At 45.2% G+C, this 20,790-nt stretch overlaps 2 protein-coding genes across 2 annotated transcripts; both read left to right on the forward strand.

Annotated features, from left to right (window-relative positions):
* Positions 1 to 4,433: 4,433 nt before the first annotated feature.
* Positions 4,434 to 6,314, forward strand: LOC123398320 (hydroxycinnamoyltransferase 4-like). The gene is made up of 2 exons (XM_045092802.1): positions 4,434 to 4,878; positions 5,253 to 6,314. Exons 1-2 carry the CDS (start codon positions 4,459 to 4,461, stop codon positions 6,147 to 6,149), a joined length of 1,317 nt encoding a protein of 438 aa, XP_044948737.1. The 5' UTR covers positions 4,434 to 4,458; the 3' UTR covers positions 6,150 to 6,314.
* A 2,207-nt stretch (positions 6,315 to 8,521) lies between these two features.
* On the forward strand, positions 8,522 to 12,443 carry LOC123398948. Its single transcript, XM_045093390.1, has 3 exons — positions 8,522 to 8,711; positions 9,605 to 11,121; positions 11,651 to 12,443. The coding sequence occupies exons 1-3, from the start codon at positions 8,618 to 8,620 to the stop codon at positions 12,176 to 12,178; spliced, it is 2,139 nt and encodes a 712-aa protein (XP_044949325.1). The 5' UTR covers positions 8,522 to 8,617; the 3' UTR covers positions 12,179 to 12,443.
* Positions 12,444 to 20,790: the final 8,347 nt, after the last annotated feature.

Here is a 20,790-nt window from a genome sequence, read left to right on the forward strand (position 1 = left end):
GGAGTTGTGCGCCTGGCCCAATATGACCATGGCACCTCCCCTCAGCCCATGTAAATCCTTGGGACGTGGACACATGGTGGACCATTGATGAACTTCCGGAATCCTCTGGAAGTTTCTAGAACCTTCTAGAAGCTTCCCGGTACAATATCGAAAAAACCTGAAACTTTTCCGGTAGCCAAAATATGACTTCCCATATATAAATATTTACCTCCGGACCATTCCGTATCTCCTTGTGACGTCCGGGATCTCATACAGGACTCCGAACAACATTCGGTCACCAACACAATAACTCAACTATTACTATATCGTCGCCGAACGTTAAGTGTGCAGACCCTACGGGTTCGAGAACTATGCAGACATGACCGAGACACCTCTATGGACAATAACCAATAGCGGGGACTGGATGCACATATTAGTTCCCAATTCTACGAAGATATATATCGGTCAAACCAATGATGTCAAGGATTCAGTTAATCCCGTGTGCAGTTCCCTTTGTCCATTGGTATATTACTTGCCCAAGATTCGATCGTCGGTATCTCCATACCTTGTTCAATCTCATTACCGGCAAGTCTCTTTACTCGTTCGTTAATACAAGATCTCGTGACTAACTACTTAACCACATTGCTTGCAAGCTTACTGTGATGTTGTATTACCGAGTGGGCCCCAAAATACCTCTTCGTCATATGGAGTGACAAATTCAAGTCTTGATCCATGCTAACTCCGCATACACCCTCAAAGATACATGTAGAGCATCTTTATAGTCACTCAGTTACGTTATGACATTTGATACACACAAGGAATTCCTCCGGTGTCGGTGAATTGCATGATCTCATGGTCATAGGAACAGATACATTGACATGGAGTAAGCAATAGCAGTAAACTGAATACGATCAAACACTATGCTTAAGGTTTGAGTCTTGTCCATCACATCATTCTTCTAATGACGTGATCCCGTTATCAAATGACAACTCATGTCTATGGCTAGGAAACCTTAGCCATCTTTGATCAACGAGCTAGTCCAGTAGAGGCTCACTAGTGACACAATGGTGCATATGTATCCACAAATGTACTTGAGTTTCCAATCAATACAGTTATAGCATGGATAATAAACGATTATTACGAACAAGGAATATGATAATAACTAATTTATTATTGTCTTTAGGACATATTTTCAATAGGGGGTGTCACTACAAGAGCCGGAGTGGGTTTACTAAGAGGGTGCTTGGATACGTTTTAGTCCCATGACTAAAAGTAATGAGACTAAAACTTGCTAGTCTCATCCATGCTTGGATCCAAGTACTAAAGAGACTACAATCAAGTTAATGAGCATTTATTATCCTCCAAACCCTCCAATCCAGAACTTGCATGAAGAGTTAAATGAGGAGAGAGAGGACTAATGCACATTTTAGTAGGGGTACCCCTGACTAAAAGATTTTAGCCTCAAGACTAGTTTTAGCCTCTCTTTAGTCAGGAGTGCTTGGAACTTTAGCCTCTTAAAAAGACTAGTTTTAGTGAGACTAGTTTTAGTCTCTTGGATCCAAGCACCCTCTAAATGGCACACATGTTTAATGCCAACACGTGGACTGCGAGGCAACCGGTTTGAATGCGCTGGATAGCCTCCCCACCCCGTCCGATCACATCAGTCCAACATTAAACATGCATGGAGACTGGGTTGTGGTGCGGGTAATGCTCTCGACCAGTTTGCCGCTTTAATATCGACTTTAGTGTGAGGTCGTGTTCGATTTGAGCCAGCATGAATGCAACACTGGCTATCTAGAGTGGCGTAGACGAGCATGAGTGCGTGTCAACTGTTGCACACGGGAGAGGGAGCGAGCTTGGGAGAGATTTTTAGTTGTGGCCGGTGTGGTGAACACATACATGACAATGGTGTGAACACTCGTAAAGCCCGTGGTTTGCGTGCCATTTGCGGACAAACGAATGTACTAACCAACCCATGGACTGAAGGAGGGCCACGTTGGATGGGAAACTACGTCAGGACCGCTACGTTTGGACGTATGCATGCATTTTGAGGGTCCATGTTGAAGACGCCCTCACATCCCTTATTGTGGTCCTTGCATTCCGTCGATATATGTGAGAGAGGGACATGAGATCAAACAAAGAAGAGAGAGAAAAAGTGTTGTGACAGAGAACGAAGAAAGTTGACACTACTACAAAACCAAACAATACTGATCGACCAAAATGTATCAGCAGTGACACACTTCTGACCCGACAATGCTTCGGGGTTAGCAATGAAAAATAGAGCGCAAACATGTCATGGCCGGTCAATAATAGTTATTTATCACATACCTCAAGCCAGTCAATGGTAGTAGTATCTCTGGATGAATTTGCCACTTTTCTTACTTGACTTTATTTATGTTGGTACCAGTAGGGCACCCAAATAAATTTGACATAAACACATGAAAAGAGTATGCACGCATACATCATTCATTTGCGCATCTCCAAGCTAGGGAATCATTCACATATCGGGTCATCTTCACCGCATCCCTCGCCGCCATGTGCAAATGCACTCCTCCAAGCCCGCTATGATGAGAATCTCCACTCCCCTTCTCCATCTTACTCTGATATTCGTCGCGCTGCCCAGATGTGTTGTGGACTCGAGAAGAGGAAATGAGAATACGAGGGAGGTATCATGAATATGGGCGGAAGGGGATAAGGCCACCCCGAGTGAGAGTGGCTCAACGCCTTTACATCCTCCATCAATTGATGACACTCTATCGCCTCGAGATCCATCATGGGGCGCATGCCTCTCATACATGTATCGTGGTCGCGCAACGCACGCGTCAATATGTCGCACTCCATCTCTCCTATTGCATCGCGCGTCACACACGTCAGTGCGTCACACTCCGTCCCCCCTACATCTCGTCGGCCAAATTGAGTTTTGTATCATACGATTAATGAACAATAAATAGTAGCTAGAAAAGCCATCCTCCTTTAATTTTCATATCATACTAGATTGATTGATTGAGGAATATAATTATTCTTAAATTGTGTGAGCTATTATCACTCACACCTCTCATGAACCCAAACAAACATAAAACGTGAATGGAATTCTTGAGCAACTGCCCGTAATGGTAATATCATAGGTAGTACTTCCTCTGTACCTAAATATAAGTCTTTTAAGATATTTCACCAGGTGTCTACATACAAAGAAAAATGAGTGAATCTATACTCTAAAGTATGCCTATATACATCCGTATGTAGTCCATTAGGGAAACCTCTGGAAGGACTTAGAGGGTGTTTGGATCCAAGAGACTAAAACTAGTCTGACTGAAACTAGCCTCTTTAAGAGGCTAAAGTTCCAAACACCCCTGACTAAAGAGAGGCTAAAACTAGTCTTGAGGCTAAAATCTTTTAGTCAGGGGTACCCCTACTAAAATGTGCATTAGTCCTCTCTCTCCTCATTTAACTCCTCATGCAAGTTTTGGATTGGACAGTTTGGAGGATAATAAATGCTCATTAACTTGATTTTAGTCTCTTTAGTACTTGGATCCAAGCATGGGTGAGGCTAGCAAGTTTTAGTCTCACTACTTTTAGTCATGCGACTAAGACGTATCCAAACACCCTCTTATATTTAGGAACGGAGGGAGTATCATGCATGCCAACTAAGCAATTTTGATGAGGTGGCATAGAATTAAATGAAGAAAGAAAAGGTTGAGTATCATATCATGATACCATATCATATTAAATGATGTGCTGCTATGTGTCTTGCATGGCAATAAATGAACTAACTATGATACTATGCATTACGGATGTGATATCATACACTAGTATCATATGCATGATACTATTATATGATACTAACCATTACAACCAGCCTAAGGATGTGTCTTCCTAACCGTCAGATCACGCCAAGCATTAACGACTCATTGATAAAAGTGCCTTCTCCGCATGTGCCACCATTTTACTTCTATCCACACTGTGATCCAACAGTTCCTTTGATATACGATTCAAAAAATCATAGATTTTCAAAACATACGTATCTACAAACCCTACAAAATTCAAATCCAAATTCATATACACATTGAAAAACAAAAAAGACAAATCTGTTGTGAATAGTGTTGTTTTCCACAATATTCATCTTGTTGTCTTCATTGACCCTCTTCACGCTGAATTTGTTTTTTTTAATTTCTCTATGTGTGATTAGAATTTGTATCTGAGTTTTTTAGGTTCGTAGACATATGTGTTGTGAACATTCACAATTTTCACGGAAATTTTTGAATACATTAAATTTGTTTTTTTAATTGGTATCATGAAAGCATTTAAGTGTTGATATCAGCTGATATTTTTCCTAGTTCCTACTAGTACTTAGCAAGAGTTAATCATGGAAAGTTGGAAGCCCCCTCACCAAACTCACGTTGAGACGCCTATAAAACCTAGCCCCCTCCATGGAGTCGCTGCACATGCAACGGCCGCGCACTGCACTAACTACAGAGATTGATGGCCATCCAAGTCGTGACGTCCGAGCTGGTCGCCCCGAGCGAGGCCACCCCGCGGCGCGCGCTCTGGCTATCCAACCTCGACCTCGGCGCCAGGAACGGCTACTCCCCGACGGTCTACTTCTTCCGAGCGCCCCATCGCGTCGACGACAAGAACGAGTCCTTCTTCTCGGCCGGCGTCCTCAGGGCGGCGCTGGCCAGGGCGCTAGTCCCGTTCCACCCCTTCGCCGGCCGCCTCGGCGCAGGCCGCGACGGCCGGGCAGAGATCGACTGCAACGCCGAGGGCGCACTCTTCGTCGTCGCGCGGTCCGAGGCCAGGCTCGACGAGTTCGAGGGCTTCACGCCGTCCAAGGCGATGCGCGACATGTTCGTGCCGCCGTATGACAACGCCGGCGCCGGCGCCCCGTTGCTCATGCTTCAGGTTTGCTGCATGGATCATGATCTTCTATTCTTCCGTGTACTACTAATTAATCGAACATTTTCCTTACGTGCATGTCATACTGTCTTAGTGCAACTAATCCTATGTATGGAAGTGGGAGGATTAGAAGACTCAATAGATTCTTTGAGACGAGAAAGACGGTCAAGGTCAAGCGCACCAACCGCACTGGCTCTGTTCCATTTCATTCCGGTGACGTATAAGCACTGCAGATTTGAACTAGGACAAACATGGCAAATCTACAAGTCGATTAGCCTGTTGTATTAATAGTTCAATCACTAGTAGTGGTGGCTAACTAGCTTAACTGGTAATGGTTAGTAAACTGATGATTAACAGGCGACGTGTCGGCATGAACGCAGGTCACCTTCTTCCGGTGCGGTGGCGTGGCGCTCGGCACGGCCATGCACCACTTCGTCATCGACGGCCGCAGCGCCTTCCACTTCATCCAGACGTGGGCCAGCATCGCCCGCGGGGATGACAGTGCCACCCTGCCCCCGTCCCTCGACCGCACCCCGCTGCGAGCGCGCTCCCCGCCGGCCGTCCACTTTGACCACAGCCGCGAGTACCGCCTCACCGCCGCCGCATCAACCGATCCTCCTGCCTCTGGCTGTGTCAAGCCGTTGTCGGAATACGCCAGCGCCATCCTCCGAGTGACCGGCGCACAGACCGCCGCGCTCCGGGCGCGCGCGGGCGCGCCCTGCGTGTCGACGTTCCGCGCGCTGGTGGCCCACGTGTGGCGCTGCGCGTGCGCGGCGCGCTCCCTGGCCCCCGACGCCGAGTCCCGCCTGTACACCATGATCGACATGCGCGCCCGCCTCTCCCCGCCGCTCCCGGACGCCTACTTCGGCAACGCGGTGGTGCGCACGTCAGTGTCCGCGAGGGTCGGCGACCTGCTGTCCGGCCCGCTCGGGTTCGGGGCGCGGCGGCTCCGCGCGGCGACGGGGCAGGGCGACGAGTACGCGCGGTCGGTGGTGGACTACCTGGAGACGGCGGACATGGGGGCGCTGCCGAGGAGCGGTCTGCCGGGGACGGATCTGCGGGTGATCAGCTGGATGGGAATGCCGTCGCACGAGGCCGACTTCGGGTGGGGCGAGCCGGCGTTCCTGGCGCCGGCGCTCATGTTCTACCCGGGGTTCGTGTACCTGATGAGCTGCCCGGGCAAGGGCGGCGACGTGGCGGTGGCCGTGTCGCTGGAGCCGGATCGCATGGCGAGGTTCAAGGAGCTCTTTTTTGAGGAGATGGCCGCCATGGAGTAAGACTCGCAGTAGCCATGATCGTACTAAGTCTACGCGATACATGTAATGCGCAGTATATATATAATAACTGGCAGAACTGGGCGTGGTATTAGCATGGCTACCGTTTTACACACTTCTGCTTGTACCCTTGACTTGAAGCAGGATTATGCTTTTTCTAGAGGAACTCCATACACAAATACTACTCGTGTAACTCACCCTCGGCCTTCGGGTATTTCGATTATTTCGATTCACGTACTTCATTTATGAATAATTCTGATACTTCAAAATAGGAACAAAAACTTTTTCTGCTAAAAAATACCTGAACTCAAATTACCCAAAATTTTGATTCTGGTAATTCGGATATCCAAGAAATCCGAAATATTCGGAGCACACATCAACTTTGGTATGAATAATTTGGATAGTACTGGTATTTTAACTACTATGGATAACATGCAATGTAATAATATGATGAATAATTTGGATAGTACGGGTATTTTGGATTTTCTAGACTCAAACCCGAACCCTAACCCAAAAACCAAATAACTAAGATATGAGAACCGAACCCTAACCAGACACCTGAATTATCCGACAATTCGGGTAATCCGGTTCGGTTCAATTCGGGTAACGGATTAGGGTATCCAAATGCCCAAGGTGACGTGTAACAAGCTTGTCGGCGATCCGTAACAAGCTAGTGATCGAGCGATCTGAAAGTTACATAAAAAAACCTAAAAATCTAAAAAGTGGCCGTGCACCTTTTGGCGACACCGTGCGGCCGGCTGAGAACCACAAGATTTCTATCGCGCGTGTGCTCCCTCACTCCAAGTGCCACCTTCACGTGCATTTATTTCGGTTTTTTGAATTTTTAAAAGTCATATCTTTTAAACCGCGCATCGGAATTTAGATCTGTCTTCATCATTGGATTCTCCGCGACGAGATTTTTGAAACTAGATCCCGCATGGGATATGTTTCGATGAATTTTTTATGCCAACTTTGATGCTATATAGTGCAACTTCAGTACTGCATATGCAACTTTAGTACTACAAGGTGCAATTTTTTTAAAACCAGTTGTTGGAGTTGTATGATCTAAATTCACATGAGGTTGCAACCTAGCAACCATGGAAACTTGATATGCAACTAGTCTACTGTCCCGACCAACTATGTAGTAGTCGATGTGCAACCCTTGTCCCTATTTGTGGATGTGTATTTTTATTTTACAGATGACAAACCTTGTCCCACCTTCCCTATCAATGATATGTGCAACTTAGTCTGTTGTTTGAGCCAACTTTCTATTACTTAATGTATAACTTCTTTTCCTTCCTACTTGTGGATATGTAGTTTCTGTTGGCGGGGGCAACAAACATAGTTGTACAAAGTCTGTTAGGCAGTTGGCCGGACCAACATATAAAGTTGCACATCTCACATTCATGGGATAGTGAAAAAGTTACATATTCGTGAGGATAGTAAAGTTGCATATAAATAGGGACGCTAAAGTTGTACATCCCATTAGAGGGGTGGTTTGGAGTGCTAGTAGCGAAATTACACATCCATGAGGTATGAGGGATAGTTGCACATCCACTGCTAGACAGTTGGCCGATGCAGCGAACAGTGAAAGCACAACCACAAACACGAAAGAAGTTGCACATGAACTACTAGACAGTTGGTCTGGGCAAAACACGAATTTAAACATCTCACTAGGAGGAGGTAGGTTGGAGTAGATGTGCCATTAGTGAAAACTATACTTTTACGGGATAAGTAGAAAGTTGCACATCCATCCTCATGTAATTGCACTTTCATTGCTAGACAGTCGCACAAAACGGAGTCTAAATTGTACAGAAAAAATTCATTGAGACATACTCATGCGTGATCTAGTTTCGAAGATCTCGTCGTGAAGAATCTAACGATGAAGACGGATCTGAATTCCGAAGCGCGGTTTGTAAGATATGACTTTTTTAAATTTCGGAACGCCCTAATTAAGTGTATTCACACTTGTTCGCATGGCTGGTTTGCATTTGCATTTACTTTTTTGTTCACACATGTTCACACGTATTCACTTTTTCTAATGTGAACTTAGAGGACAAACTATTTCTATTTATAGATGATTAAAGGAATACAATATTTTCCTTCATAGATTAGGGATAAAAAATTTCCGTTTTTGACCGGCAGCGGCCGCTAGCTAGATCAGTACGGAAAAAAAAGTTTTTTTTCAGCAAATCATGCAAAAAGAATTGCCACACTTTATGTGATCCAATTTTTTTTTCTTTTTTAGAAAAACGTGATCCGAATTTGAGTAAGCAAGGGGCCGGGGGCTGGCCCAATCAACGGAGTGGCAGTTGCATTGCAAGGTCGCAACCCATAATCTCGCGAACCAACGCGCTATCGGAGGACGAGTCCGCCTGCCCCTCGACGCCTCCGTCCCAAAACCAAAACTTCCCTCCACTTCAAACGAAACCCTACCCCGACCCAAACCTCCGCCCCGGTCTGACATTGCAATGGAGTTCGCCACGCGAGGCCGAACAGCCGCCGCGGTCGACTGCGTTGGCGTCGGCGGTGCCCGACGCCTCCTCGATCCCCCGCCACCGCATGGTAACGAGACCACCCCCCCGGGCCAAATCTTCTTTCTTCTCACATTGCTAGGTTTTTTTTGGGGGGCGAATCGCAAGAGAAGTTTGGGGATTAGCGTGAGATTGTTTTGGTTTTGGTAGAGTGTACAAATCTAAGAGGGACGAATGATCATTCTCCGATTTAGTATTTGTTCACCCCAATTCTCAGTTGATTTTATAAATTTGTTCATACATAACTAGTAGTTATAAAAATATCCATTGTGATGTAATAATTGGTTCATCTGTTTGGAAAAAAAAATTGGTTCATCCTGGGCAAAAGAGGAATGTAGTATTTGTTCTCAGGGTTACAAAATTTATGAAATCTTGCACATAGCACAATGCCGGATCGACGGTTTTCGATGTCGACTGTGAACTAACAAATTTTCCGCGAATGAGAATTAGCGAAACTGTACTTTTTTGGTAAAGAAGTTGCTAAAGGTTTGTGTCTGAGCATATAAATCTTTAAAAAATATATTCACAAGTATATGCATAGGCTATTATTTACCACTGCAACGGTGCATGCCATGTCCCTAAACACTATGCTCCGTTGGCAGTGATACCTTAAGCCCTGTCACCCACAATGCTGTGCCCCGCAATCCTGCCTGCGCCTGTGTCGTGTTCATTTTTGGGATTAAAAGTAGCAAATCACTGCACACTATGTTTAAGAGTGGCAGATCCTTCAAAAGATATCTCCAGAAATCTGAAACTTCCCTATTTTAGAGTGGGTATATTATAATGTGATGATCATAAATACTTTCTGATTATTTTGATGTTACACCATGTGATGCCACGAAAAAGAATATCATATGATGCACGGTTAGTACAATACTTTGGCCTTTTATAGTACTGATTGTTCTGTCCATTGGCAACGGGAAGGCAATGATGCTGACTCACCACAGGCAGACATGGCGGCGCTGGTGTTCAGGAGGGAGCAGCTGCTGCACGAGCTCCACAAGGAACGCATCCGCCACGATATGATCTTGTGTGAGCTTGCCCAAACAGAGCGTGTCATGACCGCATGCTTAGCAGGGTGGGGCGCTTTGCGTGGGTTGCCGTTGATGACTCCACGGGAAGAGGCGATGTACTGCATGCCGCGGTCAAGTGAGGAAGCTTCTTGGTGGTACAGGAGCCCCTCGGGGCCTGTGATACCTCCTGTTTACCCGCACGTTGAACGGTCGCCGTCACCAGTGCCGCAACGATGGCCAGTCGATAATGCCGAGCAGCAAGAACGGGGCAGCTCATCTAGGCCAGTTGTAGCAACTCCTTCACCGTTTCCTGAAGTGCAACTATTCCGGTCACTGAGCAAGGACCCTGCAGTGGAAGAAGCTTTGGTACCTTCTGCGACCAATGTCGTTGCCAAACCAGCAGAGCAAGCATTGCTGCATAAGGAGGTGGCAATAGAGAGTCGTGCCGCTCTTGATCATGAACACGTAGCAGGATTGAAGCACAGACACACCGTGCAGCTGATGCAGAATGGAATTCAGATAAGTGAACAGTTAAAGCGTGCAGCCATTGGTAAGGAAAACAAAGCAGAATCCAAGGATAGCCATGCCGTGCAGCTGATGGAGAGTGGAATTCAGATAAGTCAACAGCTAAATCATGTAGCTGTTGGTCAAGGAAGTAAAACAGAAGCGAAGGACATCCATCGTGTGCAGCTGATGAAGAGTGGAATTCAGATAAATGAACAGCTAAAGCGTGCATCCATTGGTCAAGGAAGCAAAGCAGAAGTGAAGGACAACCATGCAATGCAGCTGATTGAGAGTGGAATTGAGAGAAGCAAACAGCTAAAGCGTGTAGCCGTTGGCCGAGAAATCAAAGCAGAAGTGAAGGACAACCATGCCTTGCAGCTGATGGAGAGTGAAATTCAGAGAACTGAACAGCTAAATCTTGCAGCTGTTGGCAAGGAACAGGAAGCAGGATTGAAGGGTGGCCATGCCGTCCAGCTGCTGGGGAGTGGAGTTCAGACAAGCGAAGAGCTAAAGCGTGCAGCCGTCGGTCAGGAACGCAAAGCAGAAGCGAAGGACAGCCATGTCGCGCAGCTGATGGAGAATAAAATACAGAGAAGTGAACCGCCGAAGCGTGAAATTTTTGGGCAGGAACGTGAAGCAGTAGCGAAGGATAGCCATGTCGTGAAGCTGACAGAGAATAGAATCCAGAGAAGTGAACAGCCAAAGCGTGAAGTCTCTGTTCAGCAGCACGAAGGAGAAGAAAATGATAGACATGCTGCAAAGTTGATGGAGGAGAGTGGAATCCGGGGAAGTGAACAGCCAAAGCCTGCAAAGCCTACCATGAAAGATTGTATCGACGAACGGAGGCAACTGCCTCGCCAATATGCGCTGCCTGGCAAGGAGAAGCCCCCATTTAATGAGCAGAAGCGACCAGTGTTAAACGAGGTGAGTGACGTGACCTTAATTTGTCCTTGTTCGTTTCTGCTTCAATTTGCTATTGGCCTATTGGGGTGTTGCCAATATTTAAGTTGTGGCTGATCGCAATTGCTCCCTTCTATAATATCTTCAGTCACCAACATGCTAAATACATTTCTCTTGGTCTTGATAAAAATGACACACAATCTTGGTAGCTACTTTGGATATAACATGTTAATCAACATGTATGTGCTATATAGGAAATGTGAAGCAGAAATGATACCAAATAGCCTACTAATCCAGTTCCAATAAAAATGTGAGTTTACTAATAGAAGTGTCGAGTTACTCTAGTTAGGCAAGTTCTTCGGATATGCAACTTACTTTAGTTAGGCAAGTTCTTCAGATACGCAACTTAATATATTTTGACATCTTATCGTCGATATTAATTGCAGAACTTGATTGTAATAGTAGTAGTATATGTATTTATGTACCTGAGTCTACCCTCCTTGTTCACTAGTCTTTACTTTACTAATGCTCTGTAATCTAAACAAACTTTCAGCCTAATACCCAAACCACACCTAGTGGGGTGAAAAGGAGACCGGTTTTTCGACTGGATGTGGGAACTCCATCACCAAAGAGGCAGAAGCCACTTGAAGAATGGAATTGCACCCTCTGTCAAGTGAACCTGACCCGTGAAGAAGACTTAATGCAACATAAAGCAGGCGAACTACACCGGTTGAACCTTGCGGCGTTGCGGTCCAAGCAGAAAGCCTTTGGATTTGACTTGCGCAACCATCTCAAGGGCAGCAGCCACCAGGAAAGCACGCAGGCCCTGCACACAGAAGCCGGGAGCCACCATCTCAAAGGGAGGGGTCATGAGGAGAGCGCACAGACCCGGCACGCAGGAGGAGGCAATGAGGAGGGCAAGCGTTTCGCTGACTGCAGGGGTACTGAAGATCCGAGGAAGGAGTTGGTAAGAAGATTTCCCTTCTGCAATTTATGCAAAGTGGAGTGCACCAGCGAGAAGGTGATGCAGTCGCATCTCGCCGGGAAGAAACACAGGGAGAACCTTGAGGCACGCCATTGAGATTTAGCTGTTGCAGGCAGTGGCGGTTGGTTACAAAGTCGCTTGTTTCTTGTACCACAGGTTAGTGTCTGATTAACATGTCAATCCGCAAATGTTAGTAGCACGGCGCACCTGCAACTTCTCATGTCGGCGGCTGCACCAGAGTTTATTTTTGTAAAGAACTTAGAAGTCTCTGGCTACGTGTTCATGTCTTTGGACCGTGTCCCTAGGTGTCAAAATGTTTCACCCAGGTGTACATACTAGTGCTTATTAGGTTTCCTATCAATTTGTTCAATAAGATTTTCACCCTTCAAATCATGGGAACGCCTTCTAGCTAAAGTCGACTCTTCTTCAGTTCCCTCATCATTAATTTTGACATTACTAAACAGGAAATCAATAGAAGAAACACCAATTATTTTAATCTCTTCATAATTTTATGAAAGCAATTGGAAAACGCTCTTTGTAGAAATTCTCTTTTAGCTCTAGCATAGCGATTCTTTTCTTACTTTCATCTATGAAAACATACAAAGCTTTAATGATTCATTAATATGAACCTTAGGAAAAATTATTCTTGAGATTTTCTAAATCATGCGAAATTCTAGCAATGCTTTTAGACATATCATCAATCTTATTCAACTTTTCTTCTATCGTAGTATTGAAAGCTTTTGGGGCATTATTAAATTCCTTAATATTACTCTCAAGATCAGAGGGTATCCTAGCATTATTAATATGAGAATTACCTTAGGAAATACCATAATTATTTGAAGAACTTCCGAGATATGGCCTAGGATTAAAATTGTTCCTATAAGCATTATTATTAAAGTTGATTCGCGAGACAAAATTCACATCTACGGGGTCATTATTTTGCTTAATCAAAGTAGACAAAGACATACCATTAGGATCAATAGGAGCATGCTTACTAGCAAGCAATTACATAAGAGCATCAACTTTTTCACTCGAAGCATCAATTTGTTCAATGGAATTAATTTTCTTACTAGTAGGAGCTCTTCCGGTAGGCCATTATGAACAATTAGCCATAATATTATCAAGCAATTTAGTGGCATCGCCCAAAGTAATTTTCATGAAAGTACCACCCGCGGTGGATTCTAAAAGATTTCTAGAAACAAAATTCAATCCCGCATAATTTTTTTGTATGATCATCCACAAATTCAAACCATGAGTTGGACAATTTCTTATCAACAATTCCATCCTTTCCCAAGATTGGGCAACATGCTCATGCTCAAGTTGTTTAAAATTCATAATCTGATTTCTCAGAGAAATAATTTTTGCGGGAGGAAAATACTTTGCGATAGAAGCATCTTTGCACTTGTTCCAAGAATCGACACTTTTCGTGGCAAAGAAGAAAACCAAATTTTAGCACGATCACGCAAAGAGAACGGAAATATTTTAAACTTGACAATATTATTTTCCACATCTTTCTTCTTTTGCATATCACACAATTCTACGAAAGTGTTTAATGGGACACGACATCCTCATTAGGAGTACCGGAAAATTGCTCCTTCATAACAAGATTCAACAATGAGGCATTAATATGAAAAGACTCCGCACTAGTGGCGGGAGGAGCAATCAGAGTGCTAATAAAATTATTTTTGTTGGTATTGGAAAAATCACACAACTTAGTGTTTTCTTGAGTCATCGTGACTACGCAAACAAGAACACAAGCAAACAAGAGATCCGCAAAGAAAACGGCAAAGGGAAAGAAGACAAATAAAAATGATTTTTTTTGTGAAGTGGGATAGAGGAAAACGAGAGGCAAATTACAAATAATGTAATTGCAAGGAGATAAGAGTTGTGTATAGGAACCTGATAGATCTTGACTTGATCTTCCCCGACAACGGCGTCAGAAATCTTGACTCTCCGCTGATTTGCGTTGGTTTTCCTCCAAGCTTAAAGGGTGATGTAGCACAATGACGACAAGTATTTACCTTAGTTATGAAACCAAGGTATCAATCCAGTAGGAAGATCCACAAGACTATGTAAGCGGTACCTGCACACAAATAACAAATTCTCACAACCCAACGCATGTATGGGTTGTCAATCTCTTCGTGGGTAAAGCAAAAGATAGATTGATAGATGCAAATAAGGTGATAGCAAATAAAACGCAGCAAGGTATTTTTGAGTTTTTTTTGATAATATAGATCTGAAAATAAAAGTGCAAATAAAATAGAAACATGAATAGCAAAGTAGAGATTGCAAATAGATGATGTGAAATAGACCCGGGGGGTAGGTTTCACTAGTGGCTTCTGTCAAGAAAATAGCAAATGGTGGGTAGAAAAATTACTGTTGGACAATTGATAGAACAGTGAATAATTATGCCGATAGTCAAGACAATGATCATGTATATAGGCATCACGTCCAAGACAAGTAGACCGACTTCTTCCTGCATCTACTTCTATTACTCCACACATCGATCGCTATCCAATATGCATCTAGTGTATTGAGTTCATGGAGAAACGGAGTAATGCGTTGAGAACAATGACATGATGTAGAAAAGATCTATGCATGTAGGAATAGACCCCATCATTTTATCCTTGATAGCAACGATACATGCGTGTCATGTCTCTTTCTGTCACTAAGATTGGGCACCGCAAGATCGAACCCATCACAAAGCACCTTTTCCCATTGCAAGATAAAAGATCAAGTTGGCCATACTGTAAGTGCATCTAGTGCCCTTAGTGATTTTGGTGCTTTGAAGACTTATAAGTTAAGTAACTAATGTGTTTATAAGTGTACACATGCTCTATAAGTCGCTGAGAAGTTTGAGTTATACGATGAATATCGACCCCTAAAAATGTATGTCTTCGGCTGAAGAAATTGGTCTAAGCTTGAAGACTTTGATCGCGAAGAAATTGCGATGAAATTGATATTCCTCATGAAGATATTGAAGATGAGGAATTCAGTGTGTCCTGAAAAAAACTGCCTGAAGACTTCGAAGCGTGAAGATTTACTCTTTCTGTTTCGTTTTCTTTACTCTTGAGTCTTAGGAACACCGTACTGTTAAAGGGGGTCGAAGTAATACTACGGAATGAATTTCCTCCTGATTCTCAACCCAAGCCTAATCCTACGAAAGCCTCTAGTGAGCAATATGTGAGACATGAGGACTTTCACAGTTGAAAGTTCCGACCGTTGCCGCGATACGCGCCACCTCACCGATCTTATCCACACCAACGGTCATAATATTTAATGGCATTTCTGCCAAATCATGTCGGGATGCTCCCAAGCTATAAATAGCCACCCCCACAACCACTAGCTGGTTGGCTGCTCCGAGAGAAACTGACACTTGTCATTTGGAGCAACCCAAATTCCTCAGAGTCTTCGAGAGTAAATCATCAAGTGAGGAAATACCCCAAACTCCAAACCAGACGCACGACTGTCACAACATTTGGAACTGGGTCATCAACAACTGTATTCATCGTGATACGGGTTATATTTCCTCAACTCTTTCAAATCCTCAATATTGTATGTTGAAGACTTTCATTGTCACTGTTTGAAGAATTTCCTGAAGACTTTCACTGAATTTCCTCAACCTCAAATTCTTCATACCAGTAAATCTTCATCTGCTTAGTCTGTGCCTGCATAATGTGCAAACCGATTCTCATAATCTTCATCAAGTAAACTGCTGTAGTAATCTTTGCACCTCTGATCCTGCGTTATTTCCGCTGCACGTTATTCATCAGTGAGGAATTTCCTCAAAAGGAATGTCCTCAGCAATGAAATTCTAAAAATCGCCTATTCACCCCCTCTAGTCGATATAACGCACTTTCACATACAAAAACCAAATGCCGGAGAAGAAATACAAGGCTATAATAACGAAGATTGAATTTCATAGATCTGATCATAAACTTACAATTCATCGGATGCCAACAAACACAACACAAAAGATAGAGTTACATCAAATAGATCTCCAAGAGACGATTGTATTGAGAAGAAAAACGAGAGAGAAAGCCATCCAGCTACTGCCTACAGACCCGTAGGTATGATATGAACTACTGACGCATCATCGGAGGAGCACCAATGAGGATGATGAACCCTTGCGTGATCATGTTCCTCTCCAAAACGGGCTCTAGATTGGATTTCATGGCTTCTGGAACTTGCGGCGATAGAAATGATTTTTCGTCGACTCCTCTAGGCTTTACTGAATATTGGGGTATTTTCAGAGCTGAGAGGCGGTGTAGGAGGCGCCCGAGGCTCCCACGGGACACCTGGCGCGCCCTGGTGCTAAGTGGGCTGCCTGGGCCTCCTCGGCTGACCATCCTTGGTTCCCAAGTTTCCTTCTGGTCCAAAAAAATCTCCGTAAAGTTTCATGGCATTTGGGCTTCATCTGATATTGATTTTCTGCAAATGGCAAAACAAAAAATGTAGATATGTTGGAGACGTATCACACACTACGAAGCCACAAATCGTCATTTGCATAATCCGAAGCCTGGCGATCCTAAAAAGGTGGGTCCAACCTCAGCCCATTCAAAGGGAATCTCGCACTAGCGGGTGCTTCGAAACCAATAGCGCTGGATGTCAAAGAATGGCGGACCATTTCATTGTATATATTTAACAACCTAACAGAAGTGTTGTCGTACAATGAGTAAGTTCTCGATAGATTGTTTCACAATTTCTAATTTCTTTGAACTACTCTTATTCCCGGATATTTGATACAGTTGATACGTCGCAAAATTCTTGAATGGAGCGGTGATCCAAAAGGATTCCGTCGAAGAGTATGAACTTCTCCCAAAGCATGGAGGCGTCTATCCAGGTTTCATCTCTTGGTTCAAACAAACGGTAATTACCATTAATGGACCATTTCATTTCTTGGTCTAATTTGCACCTATTGCAACAATCCTTTCGTATTGAACTTTTAGGCTAATTCAGAGTCTATGAACGTCGAATTGGGCAAGCCGCTAATGTTCTTGAGTATAAGGTCCGTTCATTTGAGAAATACAACATCAATGTGTATCGCCTACACACCTTTGGCAAAGAGCTATTTATGTATTGGCAATATGCCCTAGAGGAAATAATAAATTAGTTATTATCATATTTTGTTGTTTTGAATAATCGTTTATTATCCGTGCTATAATTGTATTGATTGGAAACTCAAGTACATGTGTGCATACATGACAACACTGTGTCCCTAGTGAGCCTTTACTGGACTAGCTCGTTGATCAAAGATGGCTAAGGTTTCCTAGCCATAGACATGACTTGTTATAACGGGATCACATCATTAGAGAATGATGTGATGGACAAGACCCAAATCTTAGGCATAGCGTTTGATCGTATCCAGTTTACCGCTATTGCTTTCTGCATGTCAATATATCTATTCCTATGACCATGAGATCATGCAGCTCAGCCACACCAGAGGAATGCCTTGTGTGTATCAAACATGACAACATAATTGGGTGACTATAAAGATTCTCTATAGGTATATCCTAGGGTGTCTCTGGAGTTGACATGGATGGCGAGTGAGTGAGATGGGGGCGACGAATCCGGCGGACTCTCCGGCGGGGGAGAAACCCCGCAGGGGTACGACCGCGATCGAGGGGCCAATGAGTGCCCACGAGTGGGATCAAGTCAAGGCGAGGGCGAGGCGTATTCTGCGGAGCTCGAGGGATCGGAAGATTATTCGGGAATGGACGAGGAAGCGCAATACCGATTTGCTAGGCGTGATTTCAGAAATGGGAGATATATTCTCTTCCCCACGGGGGCTCCTGCGATCGCTGAAGCGTTCGACGACGACGGATCTGAGGGTGTGCGATATGGTGTCTCTGGTGCCGGCGACCACTTTAGGGGAGAAAAGCTCGACCCTCATAGGGGATCCCGTTGGGCTGTTCTGCGGTGTGGAGGAGGGGAGCAGTATGGGGATGAGTCTGAGGCGGTCTCTGCGGGAGAAGACGGAGTGGAGCGCGGCGAGTCCAGCGCCGGCAACTGCGCCGATGGGAGAGGAATCCAGTGTTGGAGCATCCATCGGTGGCGGGCTCTTCTCTGCCCAGGAGTGGGAGTTCTTCTGGGTGCAATCTAGGCGCTTCTTGCGGTGTGCTCAGCACCAGGAAGATTGCCTGCTCCGGTCACGTATTAGAGCACAACAGATGATTTTCGGCACGGATACTGGTGAGTTCCCCATCGCCCCTAATTATGCAGTTATTTCTGGGAATAGCGCTTGTGTTGTTCCCGTGATCTCTGCCGATTCGGGGAAGGAAGGGTGTAGGGATCTGGTACAGGCTGTAAAAGGGGATTTTTCTACAATCCTGAATCCATCTATGGTCTCCTGTGGGAAGTTTCCTATTAATTTGAAGGATTTAGAGAGGAATCACAGGGGAGAGGAATGGATTATGGGAATACCTTATATTGTTTATGATCCTGTGTCTATTGAGGGAAATTTTCTGAATAATGGACGTTATGTTAGGAAACTGAACTTTTTAGGACATTTATTTTGCAATCAATGTTTTAATTCCTTTGGAGAGTATGGGGGCTATTTTTGGCCTTTTGACAAGAGCTGTCGGTCCTCTTGCAACCCATTCCAACATCCTTTCGTCTCTGCCTCCTCCTTTCCAAACTGTGCTGTAGTTCTCAGAGACATGGATATCAGGGAGAGGTAGAGGTGAGGTCTATGAAGATGCTCCAGGAGACAGTTGAGAGTGGGGGTGGGGTGCCGGTTCCTGCTTTGCAGATGGATGCTCCAGTAGTAGGTCTGGCCTCTCCGCCAGCCTCCGGCGAGGCGACCGAGTCTCGGTCTCCAGCAACTCATGGTTGCTTGGGGAAGATGGCTGCTAGACGTACCCGAGGCGATTGCTCCCCCCTGATCATCGACAAGGAGGCGGCCCGAAAGGCTGTCAGGGGGTTCATGGTGGTGGGGCGCCTTCTCTCACCCTTCCATGTCAATCCCCATTCCATTGTCGATGAGATGCGCGCCACAGCTTGGAAGAGTCAAGGGGCAATAACTGTCGAAGAAGTGGCAAGCGAGGACGGGAGATTTGTTCTAAACTTCGTGGCTGAAGGAGACTGACGCTTTGTGCTCAAGGCGCAGCCGTGGCACTATAGGCGGGACGGGGTCATCTTTGCCGAGTTCGATGGCAAAGGCGACCCCGCGGAAGTTTACCTGGGTGTCATGGCCATTTGGGCCCAGGTACGCGATCTCCCCTTCGAGCTCAAGACTGAAAGTATGGGTCGGATTCTCGGGGATCAATTGGGGGAGGTGCTAGAGGTCTCTCATCACAACCACATCATTTTTGAAAAATTCCTGCGTGTGCGTATCGAGATTTTGCTTCATGAGCCCCTTAAGACCTCTGTAGGCTTTACTCCTTTGGGTAGTTCTAAGCAGCTGAAGTTTGATGTGCGCTATGAGAAACTTCCATTGTATTGTGAGTGTTGTGGGTTGGTAGGGCATACCTCTGAGAGATTTTGTAACATCCCTAGTGAGAAAAGAGTTCCTAGCTACCCAAAAAATCTTAGTGTAGAAGCTTACTGGAAGAGTCAAGGCACAAGCAAGAGAGCTCTAAAATTTGGGAGTTTTCCTCGAGGTGATATGATCCCAAAGGAAGGAACTAAAGGCAGTATTTCTGATGGTATTGTTGTCAAGGTGACTACGGCGGTGAGGGGCCTTAAAGTGGCTGATAAAGCCCCTGCTCCTCCAGCCAAGATGGATGCTTCGACGGAGGCAATGGTGGCTGCGCCTAATAAAGCGTCAACTGCTTCGGTGGGGGCTAAGTTTTCAGCTCAGGCTGATCCCAAGCTTGGCCAGGAGGGCCGGGTTGGGGGGGGGGGAGCCGTCGCTGAACATGGGTGTTGTTGCTTTTGGCCACCTGGAGCGTCACCTAACCCAATCTGTACCGGCTGGGACTGGTCAGGAGGGTGTGGATCAGTTGGAGAGATGCTCAGCTGGAATAGGTTACTCTCGCCAGGACCCAAAAATGGATGTTGTTGCTAATAAGCAGCTCCTATTCCAGCCAGGGGTCTTGGAAGCGCTCTCTGGAGCTGTGGCTGCGCGTCTGGCTTCACCTGGAGAAGGAAACGCTAATGCAAATCTCTGTTTCAGGTTTAATGCTAACAAGAATGCCACACAAATTCTTTGTGGAAAGAAGGGGAAGAAAGATAGAAAATACAGGGAGGTTAACAAAGGTGGGGAGGCACGTGCTAAGGTCCTGGGTAACAAAAGGAAACTTTTTACTCATGTCCAACCTACTGGTAGTGAGGTCGAATTTTCCTTTGAGAAGTCTCTGGATGGGTATGAACGCATGCTGTATGGTGGTATTTCTGTCTCCTGTAAGCGGGTGTGCATGGGCAGAGTGGAAGTTGTGAAGGATGGAGAGGGTGTTGTTTCACATGTTGCTAAGGAGATAGAGGAGGAGGATGAAGAGTACGTGCATAAAGGGGTAGAATCTGTTGATGAAGAGAAAGAACACTATGGCACATCGGCGGCCTCCGAGGAGGAGGACCGCCGGGCCAAATGAAAATCCTGGGATGGAACTGTCGTGGTATGCTCTCAAACACGTCAGTTCGCGAGCTTTTGGTCCTCCAAGGGCGTATCAAGGCAGAGCTTATTTTTCTTTCAGAGTCGCATTTGAATAAATGTAAAGCCGATGAGCTGCGTCGTGTCTTAAATTTTGATTCTATGTATGTAGTCGAGA

This window comes from Hordeum vulgare, chromosome 5H (assembly GCF_904849725.1).
Source record: "Hordeum vulgare subsp. vulgare chromosome 5H, MorexV3_pseudomolecules_assembly, whole genome shotgun sequence".
Lineage (NCBI taxonomy): Eukaryota > Viridiplantae > Streptophyta > Magnoliopsida > Poales > Poaceae > Hordeum > Hordeum vulgare.